Consider the following 22189-nt stretch of genomic DNA (forward strand, 5'->3'; position numbering starts at 1 on the left):
ACAATGTTAATCAACACTCACGAGAACAGATTTGTTTATGAACTATTGTTGATCAACAATAATTTTCGCGAAAAAACAAATTGTTATTATTGTTTGAAAAAACGACAATATTTTCAAAGTCAATTGAACATTGTTTTACTGTTTTCAATTGATCTCATGTTTACTCCTGTAATTTTCGCTGTTTATGAACCATTTCAGTATATGATCCAATTCTTAATTTTTACATTAAAACATAACAAGACTTCAGCACTTCCCTTTGAAGGGAAAAAGGGATAGGTAATTCTAAAGAAAGTGCCTTATCATGTTTCATTTTAGGCAACAGATCAAGTTAACAATACGTACAAAACATTTATGATAAATTAATTGTTTTTTTCTCTTCTAAACTATAAAAACAAAAATCCCCCATGATATCCCTCCTTGACATTTCCCGCTTAATTTTGACCAACAAAATTAAAAAAACAACGATTTCAATCGTGGGTTGTTATTATCCATATTGTTGATCAACAAAACCTTTGTTGGTCGTTAGAACACGATTGTCGATCATTAATATCGCCAGAAACGGCCTATTATGATCACAACTTCTGTTTCTTCTGTTTTATTAAGACTAAAAGGTTAAAAGCTTCTATAGAAAAATTACAGCCCATACCTTGAACAACAACAAAAATTTACTTTAATGTATGGAATGCGCTGTTGTGTCCCTTTTTCTTTTTTTTTCGCCACTAGTGGAGCATCAGAACATCATAGAGACCCGTTTATGGGCTCATTTGAAAGCTGATTGTGTATCTATGTAATCTTAAAAATTAGACTCGATAACACCATCATAAAGTGGTGTATGGCACCCTAAAATGACGCTTGGTTCTATTTCTGGAACGGAAAGGCTGAAAAGCATGAGAGAACACAATCCTAATCTCCATGGTTGAGACCCTAAACATGTGGTTTAAAGTCCCCTGTATTATACAGTCCCCCTCCCATCCCCCTTAACTAGCTTCCTAAACTGCCTTCTGATTATCAGAAAAAGTGTAATTCTATTGGCTAGGCTAGTTCTAGGCTAAGCTAGTGGTGTCAGTTCACAAAGAAGGCGGGATCTGTTCTCGACGGGCTCAACCTGACTCTAACATTTGTGCATTGAAATTAAGATCGAAGATTTAAGAAAAATTGGTGAATTTGTAAAATAGGCAACATAAAAGCAGTTCTAGTTGAAATAGCCTAAATACAAGTCTGTACCCGTTTAATAACCACCAGATGTGTATGAGCGTACTAAATTTTTTCTTGTACTTCGGAGATAAAACAATAAGAACAGAGCGGATTTGCTGAAACAAAATCTAGGAAAGTAGTAATCAAAAGACTTTTTTTTCACAATACTTAAAATAAAGTTTTTGTATCCATATTCAATCCTGAAAGGAGCAATGCATTTGTAAAACAGAAAATATATATTTCCAATTTTGATATTTTTGATTGTATAGTAAGCACATCAGGAGCGGATCCAGGATCTTTTTTAGGGGGGGGGGGGCAAAATAGGTTGATCCGGTAAACTTGCGTTAGGATAGAGTTTGATTAACGCAAAGTTGCGTTAATTAGGTAAATTACACTACTTTAGACTACGTTAGGGAGCGCGCGCCCCCCTCGCCTCCTGGATCCGCCATTGAAGCACTGTGTTATATGCTATTAAATACAAGGCGAATTTTGCAGGTTTTTTGTTACTTAAAAAAACTTCTTATTCCAATCAAACGGCCCTTGTGTTCCAGGAGTCGTGCTTGAAAAATTGGGACAAAAAGTCAAACTTTAACATAAATAGCAAGCGATTGAGGAGGGGACTGACCCTCTCACATGTGGAATGTTTTCTGTTCATTTTAATTTTAATGCTGCTCCATACTTTAAGTTAAAAATATAGCTTTTTATTTAATTGCCGGCTGTTTTTCAAATAATACCGGCAGATCCGCCTCTTCCTCTTCCATGAAAACCCTCCCACACTAAAAGTTCTTCCATGGAAAATTCCTGCCGCGTAAAATCACTCCTACGAAAAAATTCCACCATTGCTGAAAATTCTCCCAGGAAAATTTCCTGCGGACAATTCCGCCTGAAATATTCTCCTTACTTTTATTTGCAAAAAAAACTTTTTTGATTAATTTCTCATCATTTTCCAATCTTGCCAAATGCCCTTCCTCTCCTCCCAGTTAAATTTTTCAAGGAAGCCATCCCCTCAAAAGGATGTAAAAGTTTTACCCCAGGGTAGAAAGTTTTACCCCGAAGAAAATTCCCTCAGGGAGAATTTCTCCTGTGGAAAATCCTCCCTCTCACGGAAAAATCCTCCCAGACAATTCTAACCTATCCCTTTATTAATTAAAAAAACTTTCCGAAAAATAAGTTTTTCAAAGAAAAGTAAAGGCCATTTTAAACTTAAGCTCAGCATATACAAATGCCTGTTAAAATTAAAGCTCAAAACGACCAGAAATTACTATTAAAGAATAAATGAAACCCAAAACGAACAGAAATTAAATAAACAATCATAGCAAAAACCATACAACAAGTAATAATATAAATGAATAAATATATCTTAAAGCGAGTAATGCTTAGATTGAATATGAATATAAAGCTTAAAAAAAAAAAAAATTCCTATTGAAGTATAAATGAAACTTAAAACGAACAGAAATTAAATAAACAATCAATGCAAACAACATACAATAGATATATTAATGTAAATTAATAAATAAATCTTCCACACCCTAAATGCATCAGATAAAAATTTTATTAAAAATAGTTGAAAGGTTAAGTAACAAAACTCTGGCGTCGACAAACCCCCCCAGGGCCCGGGGGCAGGAAGGGATTCTCGTATAAACTTCAGAGAGGGCTCATTTGATTGGAAATGGGAAGTTCTAGTCCAGATCTTACGAGTCCGAATCGATCAAAGGGCAAATACCCCCCCACGCACTTTTTCCCCACCCTTTCCTTTGAACAAAATCCGTTTATAACTGAAGGCCCAATGAGAGTTAAAGAATGTTTTGGTATTAACACACACCTATTAGGCATCTGCTCTCCTCCGTAACAAGGAAAGAAACAGAAAGTGGAAGGCAGTGGCGGATCCAGGGGAGGGGCGAGGGGGGTGTCCCCCCCTAACGTAGTCTAAAGTAATGTAATTTAATTAATTAACGCAAGATTGCGTTAATTAAACTTGCTCCTAACGCAAGTTTATCGTATCAACCTATTTTGCCCCCCCCCCTAAAAAATACTGGATCCACCCCTGGTGTAAGGGCACTATAAATTTCAATTTGTAATTCAATGAACCCCGTTCCATAGTTTATGCGACCACTTCTTCCACATAAAGTGCCCCTGGAAAAATAAATAAGTATTAATTCATTGAACCCTTATGGCTCTTTTCTTAGCTAACGCTATAGCATTGCTTCTGACCTAAAAAGTTGAGGAGAAATTTCAGCTTCGATTTTCATGAATATCCGAAATTATCTGAGGGGAATATATTTGGGGGAGCATATTCCACGGCTGGGAAATTTCTGCTCGGTGGAATTTAACGCGGGGGATTTATCAGCAGGAAAAGAAAATGTTCTTTGAGGGGGGAGGGATTTCCCAGTGGTGGGTTTTCCAATAACTGAAAATATAAAGTATTTTTGAGTATTTTAACGTCTTCCACAACTCAAAAGGTCCAACATTCTACAGCCCAATGAATCTGTCTAATCTCTTAAATCGAGAACGGAGGAGATAAGTGAAGCTCTGCCCCGTATTGGATGAGTCTCCAACCTCACCCTCCCCCTCTCCAACTTTCTACGCTAAAGTTTCCTTCCTTCTGCCAACTACGCCGCCCTCACCCCCAAGACATTAATAAGGTCAAGTTTTGTATTGGAAGAACACATAGTAAATATATTATAATTATACAATTATAAGGTTAAAATACATACTATGTGATAGATGCAAAATTGCTTTGGCACACAAAATCCTATTAAGGTCAATTCCGAACAGTCGTGATTCCTTTCTGTCAGCAAGTGAAATGGTCAAAACCCCCTTATTGGAGCTATTTTGTCAATCTATTCATTGTTGTCAATAGCTGTCGATAAGTTATGCAAGCTCTCTATTGTTAATATATAAGGTTTTTTATCAAAGAGGTAATCGTATTGACTTTGAAAAAAGCCTCATTCGATTTATAAATAGAAAGTTCTAGATCCGTTTAGTCAAGAATAATTGGAAAGTAAGCAACCCCCCCCCATCCAATAAAAACTTGAAACTTTTTGCAATCAAAAATGAACAAAAATAATTAAAAAAAAACTTTCCGAAAAATAAGTTTTTCAAAGAAAAGTAAAGGCCATTTTAAACTTAAGCTCAGGAGAGATAAAATTCAAACTCAAAACGACCAGAAATTACTATTAAAGAATAAATGAATCCCAGAATGAACAGAAATTAAATAAATAATCATAGCAAAAAACATACAACAAGTAATAACATAAATGAATAAATATATCTTAAAACGAGTAATGCTTAGCTTGAATATGAAAATCAAGCTTAAAACGAAAAAGAATAGTTTGCTATTAAAGTATAAATGAAACTTGAAATGAACAGAAATTAAATAAACAATCAATGCGAACAAACATACAATATATATTAATGTAAATGAATAAATAAATCTTAAAACGAGTGAAACTTAAATTGAACATGCAAATCAAGTTTGAATCGAATAAAAATAACTACAGACAAGAGTCTGAGTCTCGCCCCACTGCAGAAGCCTAAAACCTACTGCGTCATTGGTGCTTTACTGAAAACGAATTATTTTACAAATGTTTTCTCTTGTACTCAATATTGAAAATAAATATTAAAATTACAGTAAAATTTTGAACTGATGAGCTTTCAGCAATTAATATCAAATATTAATATCAATTAATATCAAATACATCAAATATTCAGTTTAATTTATTAGTTCTTTCCAAGATTGGTCAAGACAAATATAGTTTCACTACAAACAAAATTTGGATACTACCTCCTTCTTTAAATGTAAAAACCTAAGGCCATCTGTGTCATTGGCATTTCACTGAAAACGAATTTCTCTTATATTACAAATTTATTCTTTTCCAGTTCATACAGCATTGAAAATGAAAATAAAAATTACAGTGAAAAAAAAAATCTTGAACTGATGGATCTTTCAACAATTAATATCATTATATATCTAATATTCAATTTGATTTTGTTCATACTTTCCGAGACTGCTCAAGACTCATATAGTTTCCCCCCAGGGCCCGGGGGGCAGGCATTGTAAGCCATGTCCTGGGGCCGTATATGGTTCTTATGAAAGGAATTCTTGCATAAACTTCCCTCCGGAAGTTTAATAAACTTCTCTATTGTTCATATATAAAGTTTTTTTTATCAAAGAGGTAATCGTATAGACTTTGAAAAAAGCCTCATTCGATTTATAAATTGAAAGTTCTAGATCCGTTTTTTAATTTCAAGAATAATCGGACAGTAAGCAACCCCCCTCCATGCAATAAAAACTTGAAACTTTTTGCAATTAAAAACGAACAAAAATTAATTTAAAAAAAAAACTTTCCGAAAAATAAGTTTTTCAAAGTAAATTAAAGGCCATTTTGAACTTAAGCTCAGGAGATATGAATACCTGTTAAAATTCAAACTCAAAACGACCAGAAATTACTATTAAAGAATAAATGAAAAACAAAACGGACAGGAATTTAAGAAACAATCATAGCAAAAAACATACAACAAGTAATAACATAAATGAATAAATAGATCTTAAAGCGAGTAATGCTTAGATTGAATATTAAAATCAAGCTTAAAACGAAAAAAGAATAGTTTGCTATTAAAGTATAAATGAAACTTAAAACGAACAGAAATTAAATAAACAATCAATGCAAACAAACATACAATATATATTAATGTTAATGAATAAATAAATCTTAAAACGAGTGAAACTTAAATTGAATATGCAATTCAAGTTTGAATCGAATAAAATAACTACAAACAAGATTTTGGGTATCGCCTCACTGCCGAAGCCTAAAACCTACAGCGTCATTGGCGCTTTACTGAAAACGAATTATATTACAAATGTTTTCTTTTGTACTTTATATTGAAAATAAATATTAAATTTACAGTAAAATTTTGAACTGATGAGCTTTCAGCAATTAATATCATTATACATAAAATATTCAGTTTAACTTATTAGTTCGTTCCAAGATTGGTCAAGACAAATATAGTTTCACTACAAACAAAATTTGGATACTGCCCCCTTCTTTAACTGCAAAAACCTAAAGCCTTCTGCGTCATTGGCACTTCACTGAAAACGAATTTCTCTTATATTACAAATTCATTCTTTTCCAGTTCTTACAGCATTGAAAATGAAAATAAAAATCACAGTGAAAAAAAAAATCTTGAACTGATGGATCTTTCAACAATTAATATCATTATATATCTAATATTCAATTTGATTTTGTTTATACTTTCCAAGGCTGTTCAAGACTCATATAGTTTCCCCCCAGGGCCCAGGGGGCAGGCATTGTAAGCTATGTCCTGGGGTCGTATGTGGTTCTTATGAAAGGGATGCTCGTATAAACTTCAGAGAGGGTTCATTTGAATGGAAATTAAAAGCTGTAGTTCATTTTCTCAGAGTGAAAAAAGATCGGAGGTCAAATAGCCCCTCCCGCCTTCCACGCCTTTGAGTTTATCGGATGGATAAACCCATCCGATAAAAATTTGAGGTGACTATTTTTGTTAAAAATAGTTCAACCATCAGATATTAAACTCCGGGGTCCACACAACCATCCAGGGCCCAGGGACAGGCGTTGTAAGCTATAGTCTAGGGATATATATGGTTGTCATACAAGGGATATTCGTATAAACTTCAGAGAGGGCTCATTCGATTGGAAACAGAAAGTTCTAGTTCACTTTTAAAGAGTTGAAAGAGATCGAAGGTTAATTACCTTAGTAAAGCGCCAATGACGCAGTAGGTTTTAGACTTTTACAGTGAGAGAAGGAGGTGATACCCAAACTCTTGTTTGTAGTGATTTTAGTTCGTTTCAAGCTTGATTTGTAGATTCAATTTAAGCTTAATCCTTTTAAGATTTATTTGTCTATTTACATTAATATCTATCGCCTGTTTGTTTGCATTGATTGTTTATTTAATTTCTGTTCGTTTTAAGTTTCATTTATACTTCAATAGAAAAATATCTTTTTTCGTTCTAAGCTTCATTTTCATATTCAATCGAAGCATTACTCGCTTTAAGTACTATTTATTCATTTATATTATTACTTGTTGTATGTTTTTGCTATGATTGTTTATTTAATTTCTGTTCGTTTGGGTTTCCTTATTCTTTAATAGTAATTTCTGGTCGTTCTGAGTTTGAATTTTAAAAGATATTTGTATCTGCTGAGCTTAAGTTCAAAATGGCCTTTACTTTTCTTTGGAAAACTTATTTTTGGGAAAGTTTTTTTTTAATTAATTTTTTTTTTTTTTTGATCGCAAAGAGTTTCAAGTTTTAAAAAATTCCTTATTTCAAAATCAAACTTGAAAAACAAAATCAAATATTCATCAAAGTATCAAAACTGGTGTAAAAGTAACAATATCAAAGTGAAAAAATGGGTTTGGGCCAACCTCGGAGTTTTTATTATCTGATGTTTGAACAATTTTTAACAAAATGACTATCTCAAAATTTTTATTGGATAGGTTTGGGGAAAAGGGCGTGGGATAATTAACCTTTGATCTCTTTCAACTCTTTAAAAGTGAACTAGAACTTTCTGTTTCCAACCGAATGAGACCTCTCTGAAGTTTATACGAGTATCCCTTGTATAAGAAGCATATATATCCCGAGAGTATAACTTACAACGCCTGTCCCTGGGCCCTGGGTGGTTGTGTGGACCCTGGAGTTTAATATCTGATGTTTGAACTATTTTTAAGAAAATAGTCACCTAAAATTTTTATCGGATGGTCTTATCCATCCAATAAACTCAAAGGCGTGGAGGGCAAGATGGGCCAGTTGCCCTCCGGTCTTTTTTACTCTGAGAAAATGAACTACAACTCTTAATTTCCATTCAAATGAACCCTCTCTGAAGTTTATGCAAGAATTCCTTTCATAAGAACCATATACGGCCCCCTGGACATAGCTTACAGTGCCTGCCCCCCGGGCCCTGGGGGGAAACTACATGAGTCATGAGCAGTCTCGGAAAGTATGAACAAAATCAAATTGAATATTAGATATATAATGATATTAATTGTTGAAAGATCCATCAGTTCAAGATTTTTTTTTTCACTGTAATTTTTATTTTCATTTTCAATGCTGTAAGAACTGGAAAAGAATAAATTTGTAATATAAGAGAAATTCGTTTTCAGTGAAGCGCTAATGACGCAGAAGGCTTTAGGTTTTTACAGTTAAAGAAGGGGGGAGTATCCAAATTTTGTTTGTAGTGAAGCTATATTTGTCTTGAACAATCTTGGAAAGAACTAATAAATTAAACTGAATATTTGATGTATAATGATATTAATTGCTGAAAGTTCATCAGTTCAAAATTTTACTGTAATTTTAATATTTATTTTCAATATTGAGTACAAGAGAAAACATTTGTAAAATAATTCGTTTTCAGTAAAGCGCCAATGACACAGTAGGTTTTAGGCTTCTGCAGTGAGGCGACACCCAAACTCTTGTTTGTAGTAATTTTTATTCGATTCAAACTTGATTTGCATGTTCAATTTAAGTTTCACTCGTTTTAAGATTTATTTATTCATTTACATTAATATATATTGTATGTTTGTTCGCATTGATTGTTTATTTAATTTATGTTCGTTTTAAGTTTCATTTATACTTTAATAGCAAACTATTCTTTTTCGTTTTAAGCTTGATTTTCATATTCAAGCTAAGCATTACTCGTTTTAAGATATATTTATTCATTTATGTTATTACTTGTGGTATGTTTTTTCTTATGATTATTTATTTAATTTCTGTTTGTTTTGGGTTTCATTTTTTCTTTAATAGTAATTTCTGGTCGTTTTGAGTTTGAATTTTAACAGGTATTAATATATCCTGAGCTTAAGTTTAAAATTGCCTTTACTTTTCTTTGAAAAACTTATTTTTCGGAAAGTTTTTTTTTAATTATTTTTGTTCATTTTTGATTGCAAAAAGTTTCAAGTTTTTATTGCATGGGGGGGGGGTTGCTTACTGTCCAATTATTCTTGACTAAACGGATATAGAAATTTCTATTTATAAATCGAATGAGGCTTTTTTCAAAGTCAATACGATTACCTCTTTGATAAAAAACCTTATATATGAACAATAGAGAGATTGCATAACTTGTCGACAGCGATTGACAACAATGAATGGATTAATAAAAAAGCTCCAATAAGGGTGTTTAGACCATTTCACTTGCTGACATAAAGGGGTCATGACTGTTTGGAATTGACCTTAGAGGGATTGTGTGTGCCAAACTAATTTTGTATCTATCACGGAGAATGTATTTTAACCTTATAATTGGATAATTATAATAGATTTACTATGTTTTCTTCCCATACAAAATTTTTCCTTATTAAAGCCTTTGGGGTGAAGGCGGCGTAGTTGGCAGAAGGAAGAAAACTTTACCGTAGACAGTAGGAGAGGGGGAGGGGGAGGTTGGAGACTCATCCAATACGGGGCGGAACTTCACTTGTCTCCTCCGTTTTCGATTTAGGACATCAGACAGACTCATTGGGCTGTAGAATGTTGGACCGTTTGAGTTAAGGAAGACGTTAAAATACTCAAAAATACTTTATATTTTCAGTTATTGCAGGATTGACTTCATAGATTGAGGAATGGTGGGCCCCCTGTACCATCATTTGGGTGAACCGCAACTCAAAATATGCAATTTTTATTAATTGTTCCGTGTTATGTGCATATATTATTCTATATATGTTATTTTGAGTTATACTTTTATCGCTTTGCGTTCATTTTTAAGGCTTGAGATAAAAACTGAAACCATAGAGTAGACAGTGGTGGGGGGAAGTCTCCCCCCTCACAAGCATAATTGAGCAGCCACAGAGAAAGTAATACAAATGAAATTAATCTGTCTTTTGAAAATGTCTTTTTTCAAAAGACACGAACAAAATCGTCTAAAGGAACCTGAAGTCCTATCTCTGACATTTCCATTGATTCTTTATTTCCGCTACTTTCAGATGTAAAATTTAGAATATTATCGAATGGGTTTAGTCGTCCTCTCCCTGAATAATTTACATTTGGAAAACCCACCACTGGGAAATCCCTCCCCCCTCAAAGAACATTTTCTTTTCCTGCTGATAAATCCCCCGCGTTAAATTCCACCCAGCAGGAATTTCCCAGCCGTGGAATATGCTCCCCCAAACATATTCCCCTCAGATAATTTCGGATATTCATGAAAATGGAAGCTGAAATTTCTACTCAACTTTTTAGGTCAGAAGCAATGCTATAGCGTTACCTAAGTAAAGAGCCATAAGGGTTCAATGAATTAATACTTATTTATTTTTCCAGGGGCACTTTATGAGGAAGAGGTGGTCACATAAACTTTGGAACGGGGCTCATTGAATTACAAATTAAAATTTATAGTGCCCTTACACCAGGGGAGGATCCAGAATTTATTTTTTATTTTTTTGGGGGGGGGGAGGGGGGCAAAATAGATTGATCCGATAAACTTGCGTTAGGAGCAAGTTTAATTAACACAATCGTGCGTTAATTAAGTAAATTACATTACTTTAGACAACGTTAGGGGGACGCACCCCCCTCACTCCTCCCCTGTATCTGCTACTGCCTTACAATCTCTGTTTCTTTCCTTGTTAGGGAGGAGAGCAGATGCCTAATAGGTGTGTGTTAATACCAAAACATTCTAACTCTCATTGGGCCGTCAGGTATAAACAGAACTAGTTCAAAGGGTGGGGCGGGGAAAAGGGGCAAGGGGGGGTATTTGCCCTTCGATCGCTTTGACTCGTAAGACCTGAACTAAAACTTCCAATTTCCAATCAAATGAGCCCTCTCTGAAGTTTATACGAGAATCTCTTCCTGGCCCCGGGCCCTGGGGGGTTTTGTCGACGCCAGGGTTTTGTTACTTAACCTTTCAACTATTTTTAACAATATTTCTATCTGATGCATTTAGGGCGTGGAGGAGGGGGGTGACTAGTTGCCCTCCAATCTCTTTTGACTCTTAAAAAGTGAACAAGAACTTTCAATTTCTAATCAAATGAGCCCTCTAAATTTTATACGAGTATCCCTTCCATAAAAAATAATATGAAGGATTCGGAGAATCCTTAAATTACAACCCTTGCCCTGAGGGATGTGGGAGAGTTGTCATCCTCAAAGACCTAATTTCCAGACCTTAAAACTACGTTTAATAAAATGGCTGTCTCAAAATTTTGATTGGACGTGTTTGGGGAAAGGTGGGCGTGAGAGGGGGGTTAGTTGCCCTCAAATCACTTTCGACTATTATAAAGGGCACTAGCCCTATGAATTTCCAATCGAGTGAGCCTTTTTTGAAGTTTCTACGACACCGCCTTCTATAAAAACCTTATATGCCCCCAGGGTATAACTTAAAACCCTTACCTTGAGGGTTGTGGGGGAGTGTCCTCCTCAAAAACATATGTTCTATCTAATTAGGCCCCTTTGAAGTTTCTACGACGACCCCTTCTATCTGAAGTGCCTCTGGAAAAAAATAATAAATAATAAAACATTGGAGCCTAATGGCCTTTACTATAGGCAACGCTGTAGCGTTTGCTCTGATAGTTCCCCCGGAACAGCTCAAAATGTCAGCTTGAGTCACCAAAGAGAAAATAAGACAAATAAAACGAGTTCCATACAGGAATTTTGTTAAACTCCCCCCGAAATTCCCCCCGTGTAAGAATTTCCCGGGAAATTCCCAAGGAAACGTCCCTCCCAACGAAAAATTCTCCCTGTGAAAACTATGTTCAAACAATGACACAAATCATTTGTCCTTTCCCCAGGGGCTGGGGGGTCGTTTCATTTCCAAAGCAATAATTATACTTTTCAACTATGCCGAACAATATCTTTTTCTCATAATGTTGATCATATGTCTTTGGGGAAAGAAGGGACGTTGAAGGGGGACTTTTGCCCTACAATATCTTTTGACGCTTAAAAAGTGAACTAGAACTTTCAATTTCCAATCAAATGAGCCCTCTCTGAAGTTTATACCAGCATTCTTTCCATAAGAACCATATATGCCCCCAGGGCATAACTTATAGCCCTTGCCCCTGAAGACTGTAGGGGGAATTTCCATGCGCAAACATATAATTTCCAGAACTTTCAATTACGTTGAACAAAATGGCTATAGCAAAATTTTGATTGGATGTATTTGGGGAAATGGTGGGCGTGGAAGGGTGTTAGTTGCCTTTCAATCACTTACGACTATTAAAAAGGGAACTAGCCATTTAAATTTCCAATCGAATGATCCCTTTATGAAGTTAGCTCTTTGAATTTCCAATCGAATGAGTGCTTTTTGAAGTTTCTACGACAAAGATTTCTGTAAAAACCTTACATGCCCCCAGGGCATAACTTACAACCCTTCCCCTGAGGGCTGTGGGGTAGTGTCCTCCTCAAAAACATAATTTCTATCTGGAAGAACAAAATGGCTATCTCAAAATTTTGATTGGATGTGTTTGGGGAAATGGTGGGCGTGGAAGGGGTGTTATTTGCCTTCCAATCACTTTTGACCCTTAAAAATGGCACTAGAATTCTCGATTTCCAATCGAATGAGCCCCCTTTGAAGTTTGTACGACGACCCCTTCCATATGAAGTGCCTCTGGAAAAAAAATAATAAATAATCAAACATTGGAGCCGTATGGCCTTTACTATAAGCAACGCTATAGCGTTGCCTCTGATAGTTCCCCCGTAACGTCTCAACATGTCAAATTGAGTCACCAAAGAGAAAGTAAGCCAAATGAAACGAGTCCCATATATGAATTCTGTTAAATTCCCCCGTGTAAGAATTTCCCCGGGAAATTCCCCAGGAAACGTCCCTCCTAACGAAAAATTGTCCCTGTGAAAACTATGTGCAAACAATGGACACAAATCATTTGTCCTTTCCCCAGGGACTGGGGGTCATTTCATCCCCAGAGCCATAATTATACTTTTCAACAATGCCGAACAATATCTTTTTCTCATAATTTTGATCATATGTCTTTGGGGAAAGAAGGGGCGTGGAAGGGGGGATAGTTGCCCTCCAGTGTTTCTGGTCACTAAACCAGGCGCTAGAACTTCTAATTTCCGTTTGAATGAGCCCTCTTTTTATCTTCTAGAAGCATTGGTTTGATACCATACCCCCTGGAAAAAGAAAAAAAATAAGTAAATAAACATACATCCAGCGACAAATATAAAATTCTTTTTTTTTTACAGATAGTGGCCTGTAACCTCCACAGTAATATTCTCTGACACGCTGTAGCTGATCGTGTGATTTCATTAAGATTCGCTGACTTTTCGTGGGGTGTTTCCCGCTTTTTTGAACATCAGGCAAATTTTCTCAGGCCCGTTGCTTTTAATAGGTAGAATTCAACATGATGAATTTTATATATTTGGAATTAGCACAAGAAACCAATTCTTTTGATGCATCTATTGTAGTCAAAATTGCATATTTTTTTTTTGCTTGCGGTTACTGTTGTGCTAAGTTGTTCCTCACTTACAGTTTGTTACCATGGGCTATTTGATAATTGTACTGGGTAAATATGCTACAATTGTAAGACAAAGAATCTTTGGTTGTACAATTTTGGTCGAAGATCCGGTACAATTTATCTCAATGTGTTGGCAACGTGCTTGTTTACGAAATGATTGACTTTAATTGTTTATAACATAAGTGTATTTTATTCTTAGAAATATAAAGAAATGCTTTTTTTGCTTCGATGACAAAAATTAAGCATATTTTTTGGAAATCCAAATTTATTCAAGCTTCTAATGGAAATAGTTTATTGAATCAATAGATTTTATCTGATTAGATTTAAATTTTGGTAGCAGTTTTTATATTACCTTTTGTGACCACGCAACTCCCTACTACGTAGCCCCTGCCAATACATTTCCAAACCACACAAATATTAACCCTAACAGTCCCTTATCCATACGTCTGCCCACCCATACCAACAAATCGAAACCCACAGACGGGGAACTCTGTGATGGGAAGGTGAATGGGAACCATTTTGTTATATTACACATGGCCCGTCTTTTACAGCATTAGCAGGTATGAACTTTGCTTGGTTAATCCCTTGAAACTTATAATATAGCCCTTCTTCTGTCTGCGAGTCTGTCGCTCTGTAGAATCTCAATAATTATTATTACATCTATCGCCAGTGGCGTCAATTGGAGGCAGATTCCTCTTAGATTCCCCTCTAAACTTTAAAAATAACTTCTTTTTTTAACTTTTTTTCGATTTCAAACTAGTTTCGCCATCTGTTATTTCCATAGTTAATGTGCCTGAGTTTGCTTGTTTGCTGTTAATGGGATAAAGCTATCACATTACTTTGAGGTTGTTTTCCTTTTGATCTTTACCCTCTATGGATAGATTTATAGTTAAATTAAATTGAGAGATCTTGTCCAATTCCTAGAACAGGTCTTTCCCTCTGGGTATTTTCGCCAACGCCATCTTTTTTCTGAAGTAGACTGGCACGCCTTCTATATCGCCAATTTCAACATCAGTGCGTTCATATTATTAATTTTTACTAATAAGCGAGCAGAAGAGGGGAGTTTCTTGTCGCAAGGGCCGTTGTACCTGCCGGGAGTGTTACTCCCTTAAACTGCGGGGATCAGGTAGCAAGAAACTACGCTTCCCTCGCTTATTAGCTTAAATAGCTCTGTATTCTGTAAATAGCAGAATTCGTCAGTCGTGCGCGCAACATCCCATGCTGCTGTGCATAGAGCTTGTTGCGTCATGATGTTTGAACAGAGTGAGAATTTGCATTATTCGCCCGTGTTGAATTTCGTTCAGCGAAACAAGGAAGAGGGAATAGATGATGAGACTATCAGAAGATTTGGAGCGGAGTTTTTTGATTGCGAAGTGATTGTGATCGCAAAGAAATGGCTGGGCTTGAAGCTGGATCCTGATGCGCTATTTCAGAAGCGAAACGGAACGAAGGCACCATCTAGTCACCTTGGTGATATCTTGGAAATGCTGAGAAAAGGTGATTCAGATTGTTTTACAATTCCGACTTTCGTCATTCGAAGCCCTTCGGAAGTGCCACTTATCCCGGCTTCGGCTTACTCGGCTTTGCTCTCGAAAGTCAATGAACTGAACTTGCATCTAAAAACTATATCCAATCAGTTCGAGTCTTATTCAGCCAATTTTCCACCGCTACCCCAGCCTGGGGATGCTGCTTCTTCACTATCGAGTAGCCATGCTACAGTGATTGTTTCAAACCTTCCGCAAACAGTTTGCAACCCCAAAAGTCAAAGGAATTCTTAGACCAATTGTCAGGTCACGAGTCAGTTTCCAGTGTCCGCCCACGAGGTGACAAGTTGTATGTCAACATTGAGAAATCTGTTATTTCGGATTTCTGCAATTCGATTAGTGCAGCCGCATCGGGTGCTACCACTAAAACTGTGCTTAAGCGTCACCTTGGGATTGCTAGAGGTATCCCTGAGGATTTTGACATTGCTGGACTAAATTCGTACCCTGGTGTGACTGAAGCCACTCGTTTCGGCTCTTCACAAACAATTAAGCTAGAGTTTTCGGATACATTCGCAAAAGGCAATGCCATCAAGAACGGCCTGAAAATAGGTTACGAAATATTCCGTGTGTACGATTTCATCAGTGTACCCCGTTGCTGCTTCAAATGCCGATCCCCAGATCACATGATGAAGGATTGCACCAGTCCTGTTGATAAATGTGCTCGTTGTGCCGGTAATCATACTGCCACTAAGGAAACGCCTTGCCAAAATAGCCCCAAATGTGCGAACTGCAACGGTGATCATACATCCTTTAGTTTGAAATGTCCAGTGCTCAAGTCTCGCGTTTCGAGTAGTGCCCGAAAATGATGCAGTCCCTTTCAGCTGTCTCGTACAACATAAATGGTACCAGAAGAAAAGAGCATGTTATTGACGAACTTGCATGTAATTATGACATTGTCTGTTTGCAAGAACACTTATTATCGTCGGCTAATACAAACCTGCTAAAAAGAAGTGCTAATCACGTCGTTTTCGTATCGGCGGCACGAACTACTTTCGGACGGCCGTCGGGTGGGCTTGCTTGTATACTGAACCGGAATAGTGTTGCTTGCTACTCGCCTGTGCTTTTTCACAGTGATCCTAACATTTTGGCCGTGCGGATTAACGATTTAGTGATCGTAAATGTTTACTTGCCTTGTGACAGAAAATCGGTTCAGTCTCTTAACAGATTCGCTAAGACTTGCAGTGTATTACAGAAACTTTTGGAATCCGTCTCAAATCAAGGTTATCGTTTTTTGATCGCTGGAGACTTTAACGCTGACCTGCTGTCATCGAATATTCGCTCGGATTTGATATTTGATTCGCTGCCGCAGTTTAAGCTGGTTGAAAAAACTTGTATATATTCTTATCTTCATCATTCCGGTAGTCAAAGTAATATTGATCATGTTGTTTGTTCTCCGGGCCTACCCGTTTCTACTGTAACTGTTCATGAAGATCATTGCGATTTAGATCACCTACCGATTTCGTTTGTTTTTCAAATACCGATTTGTACTAATCGTAATGCTTTACAAGCAGGACGAAGATGGGTTTTCCGTCGAAATTGGAATAAGATAAATTTATCGCTGTATATTTCTACGCTAGCTATGCTACTTGCTACAATTCAAGTTCCTTTCCACCTTCTACAGCTTAGTTGTAAGTCTTCAAATGATAAAAATACTCTAAATGATTATTATCTAAAATTAGTATCTTGCCTTAAAACAGCTGAATTGACCGCTGTACCACAGGAGCGAGTCAGGCGAAACACGCGTAAACCGGAGTGGTCGTGGGATCCTGAATTGAAATCGATTAAAAATAAAGCAAAGTTTTGGTTGCGGATTTGGGTTTCTTGTGGTCGTCCGTCTGAAGAGGTTATTCATCAAATAAAGCAAAAGACAAAATTAGAATATAAAAAATACCTGCGCTCGACTAAATCAAAAATATCGAATTTCCCGTTAAGTAAATCTGATTGGCAAAAGGTAATTAATTCTGAAAAACTTGATGATTCTTTTGCTACAAGCCCGATTAGTGCCGGTGGATGGCATAGTTATTACAGTAAAGTTTTTAGTTCAGTGAATTATCATGTCCATTCGGTTTTTTCGAAACTTCTCATTGCCGCACTTCCCGTATCGCTGAGCCAAACTCAGATTTTGTCTGTTGAGCTCTCTGTGGTTCAGCAGGCAGTAAAAAGGTTGAAATCAAATTCCCTCGATTGTGATGGCATTTCTGCCAACCATTTAAATGTTGATTGCCCACTTCTTTTTCAACACCTGCAGTTGCTTTTTCAAATTTGCTTGTGTGCGTCTGCGGTACCGGATAGCTTCCTATGTGGGTCTGTAACATCAATTCTTAAAAGAGGGAAACCTCCTAGCGATTGCTCGTCGTATCGGCCAATAACTGTGTCATGCAATCTCAGTAAAGTTTTTGAATATGTTCTTCTTACGTCCATATCGAGTGCACATTTTGGCGAAAATCAGCTTGGATTTTCGTCTGGGGTAGGGTGCCAGCAAGCCCATCGGGTTCTAATTAATCTTCTTATCGATGCGACTAAAAAGGGATATGAACTCCATCTTTGCGCCTTGGACCTTTCCAAGTCTTTTGACAACGTCGTCCACTCACAAGCTCTGTTTTCCCTTTTTAGTCACGGCATTAATCTTTCTCTGGTTTCTCTCCTTCGTTATTGGTATGCAAATTCTTTTCTACGAATAAAAGCTGAAGGGGTTATTTCCGATTCTAAAATTCCGGTTCGGCGTGGTGTCAGACAAGGTGCTGTCCTTTCCCCTTCTATCTTTAAACTTTGCATTTCTTCTGTTTTATCTTCTATCCCAACCACTTGTATTTTTCAGGCGATTAATCTTTCTTACATAGCGTATGCTGATGATATACTTCTAATTAGTAGGACTAGAAAAGGTCTTTCTGTTTCTGTATCTACAGTTGCAACAAACCTTAGTAAGATTGGTCTATCACTGAATTTCTCTAAATGTGAATATCTTTCGTTTAATAGTAATTGTAACTCGCCTTTAGATTGCGCTTCTTTTTCTGTCCCATGTGTTTCTTCTTTTCGGTGGTTGGGTATAAACATTGCTAAAAATCTTAAATCTCTCCGAGAACAAGCCGTGGCGAATTGTAAGAAAAAGATCCAAGTATCTTATTCCAAAATTGTTGCCAATCGGGGGAAATACAGTAGGAAGACCCTTGCTAAATTGTATTCTGTTTTTACTGATCATTCAATTTTGTTCCTTTCTGGTGTTTATCCCATTCTTGGGCGAAAAAATACCCGGTCATTACGTTCTTATTATTTTCGGTTCTCGCGTTTTCTACTGAATATGCCTCCGTGGTACCGGAACCGTAACCTTGTCTCAGTTTTTGGGCTTCCAGATATAACTGAAAAGCTAGTTGAGCTTGCTGACAAACTCCCCCAGACAGTGAAGGCTCTCCCAGCTCATCATGGGTTTGTACGCCTCCTTCATTGATTTAGTGAAGTGTATTTAGTGTGTTTTGTGATTTTGTGATTGTGTATTTTGTGATGTATTTAGTGATTTAGTGTATTTAGTCGATTTGTATGTATTTTTTCTTTTCTTTTACTTATACTCCGCTTTTGTTACCTTAGCGGGTTAAAAATAAATTATTATTATTTATTTTTGGGTGGGGGGCAAAACCAGAAATTAAGCAGTTTATTTTACGCCTTTATTTTCATTGAAAAATCGGAAGTAACGACAAATTTGCCCCCCCCCCTATATTTTGAAAAATACGTCTTACCATATCATATCATATTACAATCATATTAAAAAGATTAATCATATTACAAAGATTTGTTAAAAAAGCAAAAGAAAAAATTATTATCTAGATAGAAGTTCCAAAACCAGAAATTAAGCAGTTTATTTTATTTTTTCTGGTTTTATTTTTAAATTGATAATTTTTAGTCAAGTTATGCTCTCTAATGCTTCTTATCCTTCTCAATGAATATATCACCCAAAGGGGATTTAACCGAATTCCCCCAAAATGAAAAGACAAAAAATATAATTCACCAAATCCCAGGAGTAGAATCTCGAGTATTCCCATTTTCTTTTATTGTATGCTTCTTCAAATCCATTTTATTGTTTAGAACGGTTATTCTGAAAACTCTTTCCTTTATAGTCCGTGTTCCTTTCCACAGTGACTTGCTTTTGTAATTGCTCGAGATAAAGCGCGATATTAATGCTCTTCCCATTTTGATAACTTTCCCTTTTTTCTTGGGCTTTTGTTTCAAAGGAATGCAAGTGTTTGAATAGCTCCCCCAGCTTCCGCTCTTCTTAGCTAATCGATTTTTCTCAAAAGGAAGTTCTATCCCAACAGAATTATAAACTATTTAAGTGAAATGATAGTATACTAGCTAATGTATTGTGTAGTCATTTCTACAACTTTGAGTAACAAGAATATATAGAAATATATTGGACAAGAGGGGGAGTGCCCCTTTGTCTCCCTCCCACCCTCAATCGACGCCACTGGTCTAGAGCAAAATCCGAATATTTTATACACATAATTCTAGTATGGATTTTGAGCAAAACGAGATGCGAAACTGAAAAAAAAAATTGTCAGAAAAAGGTGAACGATAAAGACAAGTAATTTACGAAGATAATTTCTTAAGCCACATTGGCCTGCCATAACATAAAGAAAGAAAAACAATCAAAAATGGGATTTTTAAAGCCAAAAAAAAAATACTGAAAAAACAAGCAAAACGAAAATTTTGAGAGGAAAAACGCCTCTCTTCTTCAGCGCGAAACGAAAAAATATAGTCAAGGAAAGTGCCGAAGAAAAAAAAACAAACAAAACAAAATATTCACCAATATCGGCGATTTGCAAAAAAATCCAAAAAATTATGAACTGCCATCGACAGATACTAGCAAATAACTGACGGATACTATGGCAGTTCATAATTTTTGGATTTTTTTGTAAATCGCGGATATTGGTGAATAACTCACTTTCATGGTCGTTGAGAATTTGGTTTTAATTCCTATAATTTTTGGCTTTTATTGAATTTTATTGATCTTTTAATTTTTGGGTTTTTCATTGTTTTTTTTTTTTTTTTTTTCACATTGACTGTCCGCGTTTATTTTGTTTGTGTTTTTCTTCGGCACTTTCCTTGAATATATTTTTTTTGTTTCGGGCTGAAGAAGAGAGGCGTTTGTCCTCTCGAAATATTCGCTTTGTGTGTTTTTCAATATTTGCGTTTGGCCATTAAAAACCCATTGTCTATCGGTTTTCTTTCTTTATGTCAAGTAATTTACTTAACCTCTATTCAATATGCAAATAGATTAATACAATCGAACTTCAAAGCTTAAGTTAATTTATTCTTCTCTTTCTTACCGGTAATAGGGAGTTCCCAAATCTTACATAACACCGATCTCAGTGTGATCATGTCTATTGGATTGAAATCTTATATTCTAATCCCATCAAATTTTTCTATTTTCCAGACACTAATTTTTCTATTCTGCTCAATCACATAAAAAAGACGGAAAACCAAACTACTTTAGCTTTGAAACTAAATTTCTTAAGGGTCATATAGCGTCGGACATGTTATGAAAATTGGATTATCCATTCAAGAATGAGATCAAAATTGTGTAGTTCTTTTAGGTTTCAAGGAAACGATTCTGGAAAAGCTGAGCTGGAAACCCAAAGGTGACGAAATTTCACCTAGTTTTGAGAGTTGGTTTTTTGCGCATACTTTATTAGTGTTTTAGCTTTGGGGGTGAGGAATTATCCACCTGGACCTTCGCACAATGATTACGTTTTTTCTTAATTTATTGTGTAATATACTTTCATTTATAGAAGAGGGAAGATCTAGTTGGTCTCCACAACAGTCCGTATGTACGACTCCTCATCGTGACGAGTCCTTAAAAGAAAGACTAATGGAAGAGATCTTAAAGCAACCAATAGAAAATTGGAAATCGGCAACTGTATTAACATGGATGGAATCAGTTCTCGGTCTTGGACAATACATCTACAAATGTGCAGAAAATGTCAAAAGTGGAAAGGTTTGAATAGCTTATTTACTGAAAGTCATTATGCTGCGAAGTTTTAGTATTACCCATTCAAGAGCGCTCATGGAACCCTTGAACCCATGGAACCTCATAGAACCCAAGTTTTTCTCCTGTATATTGGAACCCTTGTATATGTTGTAACCGGGGCTAGTTTTAACTACTTATGGACCTTCAAGGAGAACATACTCTGGTGTTCTACCAAATTTAATAGATATTTGTGGGAGAGTAAATTATGTTTCGATGCAAATTGTATTGTTATAAGGGTTTCTAAGCCAATTTATTTAATTTTTTCGAGATTTTCTCAAGCTGATCCTTAGCTAACAGAAATCCATCTTTCAAGCGGCTTTATTTGTAGATAAATGGATGGTTAGGCTGGAGTTTTCGGTATTCCTTTTTATTAAAATCCATCTTTAAAGTATCATATTTGATCAAAATAAAGGTTGACAAGAATTTGGCATTTTACTACTACTACTACAACTCACTGCAGCACCTAACCACTTGGGGGCAATACTACTACGCACACTCCCTCTTCATTCTAAGCTATTCGAAACTTTACTCTTTACGCCCTCCCAGAAGGCTTCCACTCCTTTTAAATCTTACCTCACGACATCCTCCCACCCCAACCGCTGACGACCTGCTTTCCGTTTATTCCTTGACTGTTGGCCAATTCTCTCTGGAAATTTCTCTGGAAAACATCTTGCAAATTTTAATCCACTTTTTGGAGCGTCTATGCTTCAGAACCACATTTGACCACTATCATCACTGTAGCTTCTGACATTCTAATCTTGGTTTGCAAACTTATCTTCCTAATCTTCTAAACTTCTTTTAAATTTCAAAAAGCACCATGAGCCTTGGCTATTCTACTTTTAACATCTTCACTGCTCCCACCGTCTGTTACTAATAATACTACCAAGGTAAGTGAAGTTGTCCACCTGATCAATCTCTTCAGGAAAGCTTAAACATATTTCCACTGGTTCCATAGGCCTACTAGGAATTAAAAGACTTGTCTTCAATTACCTGAGCGTGTCAATTTTTCGTTCT

At 36.1% G+C, this 22189-nt stretch overlaps 1 protein-coding gene across 4 annotated transcripts in view; it reads left to right on the top strand.

The window, feature by feature from the left end:
• The window catches only part of Liprin-gamma (liprin protein kazrin), a 212433-nt gene that overhangs the window by 146485 nt on the left and 43759 nt on the right, over positions 1-22189 (top strand). For all 4 annotated transcript variants that reach the window (XM_089107912.1, XM_089107906.1, XM_089107920.1 and 1 more), the window contains exon 10: positions 20937-21142. In XM_089107912.1, coding sequence (XP_088964038.1) covers positions 20937-21142 — 206 coding nt within the window. The remainder of the gene's footprint in view (positions 1-20936; positions 21143-22189) is intronic.

The sequence above is a fragment of the Artemia sp. Qi Xiang Cuo genome, chromosome 1 (assembly GCF_049724085.1).
Source record: "Artemia sp. Qi Xiang Cuo chromosome 1, ASM4972408v1, whole genome shotgun sequence".
Lineage (NCBI taxonomy): Eukaryota > Metazoa > Arthropoda > Branchiopoda > Anostraca > Artemiidae > Artemia > Artemia sp. Qi Xiang Cuo.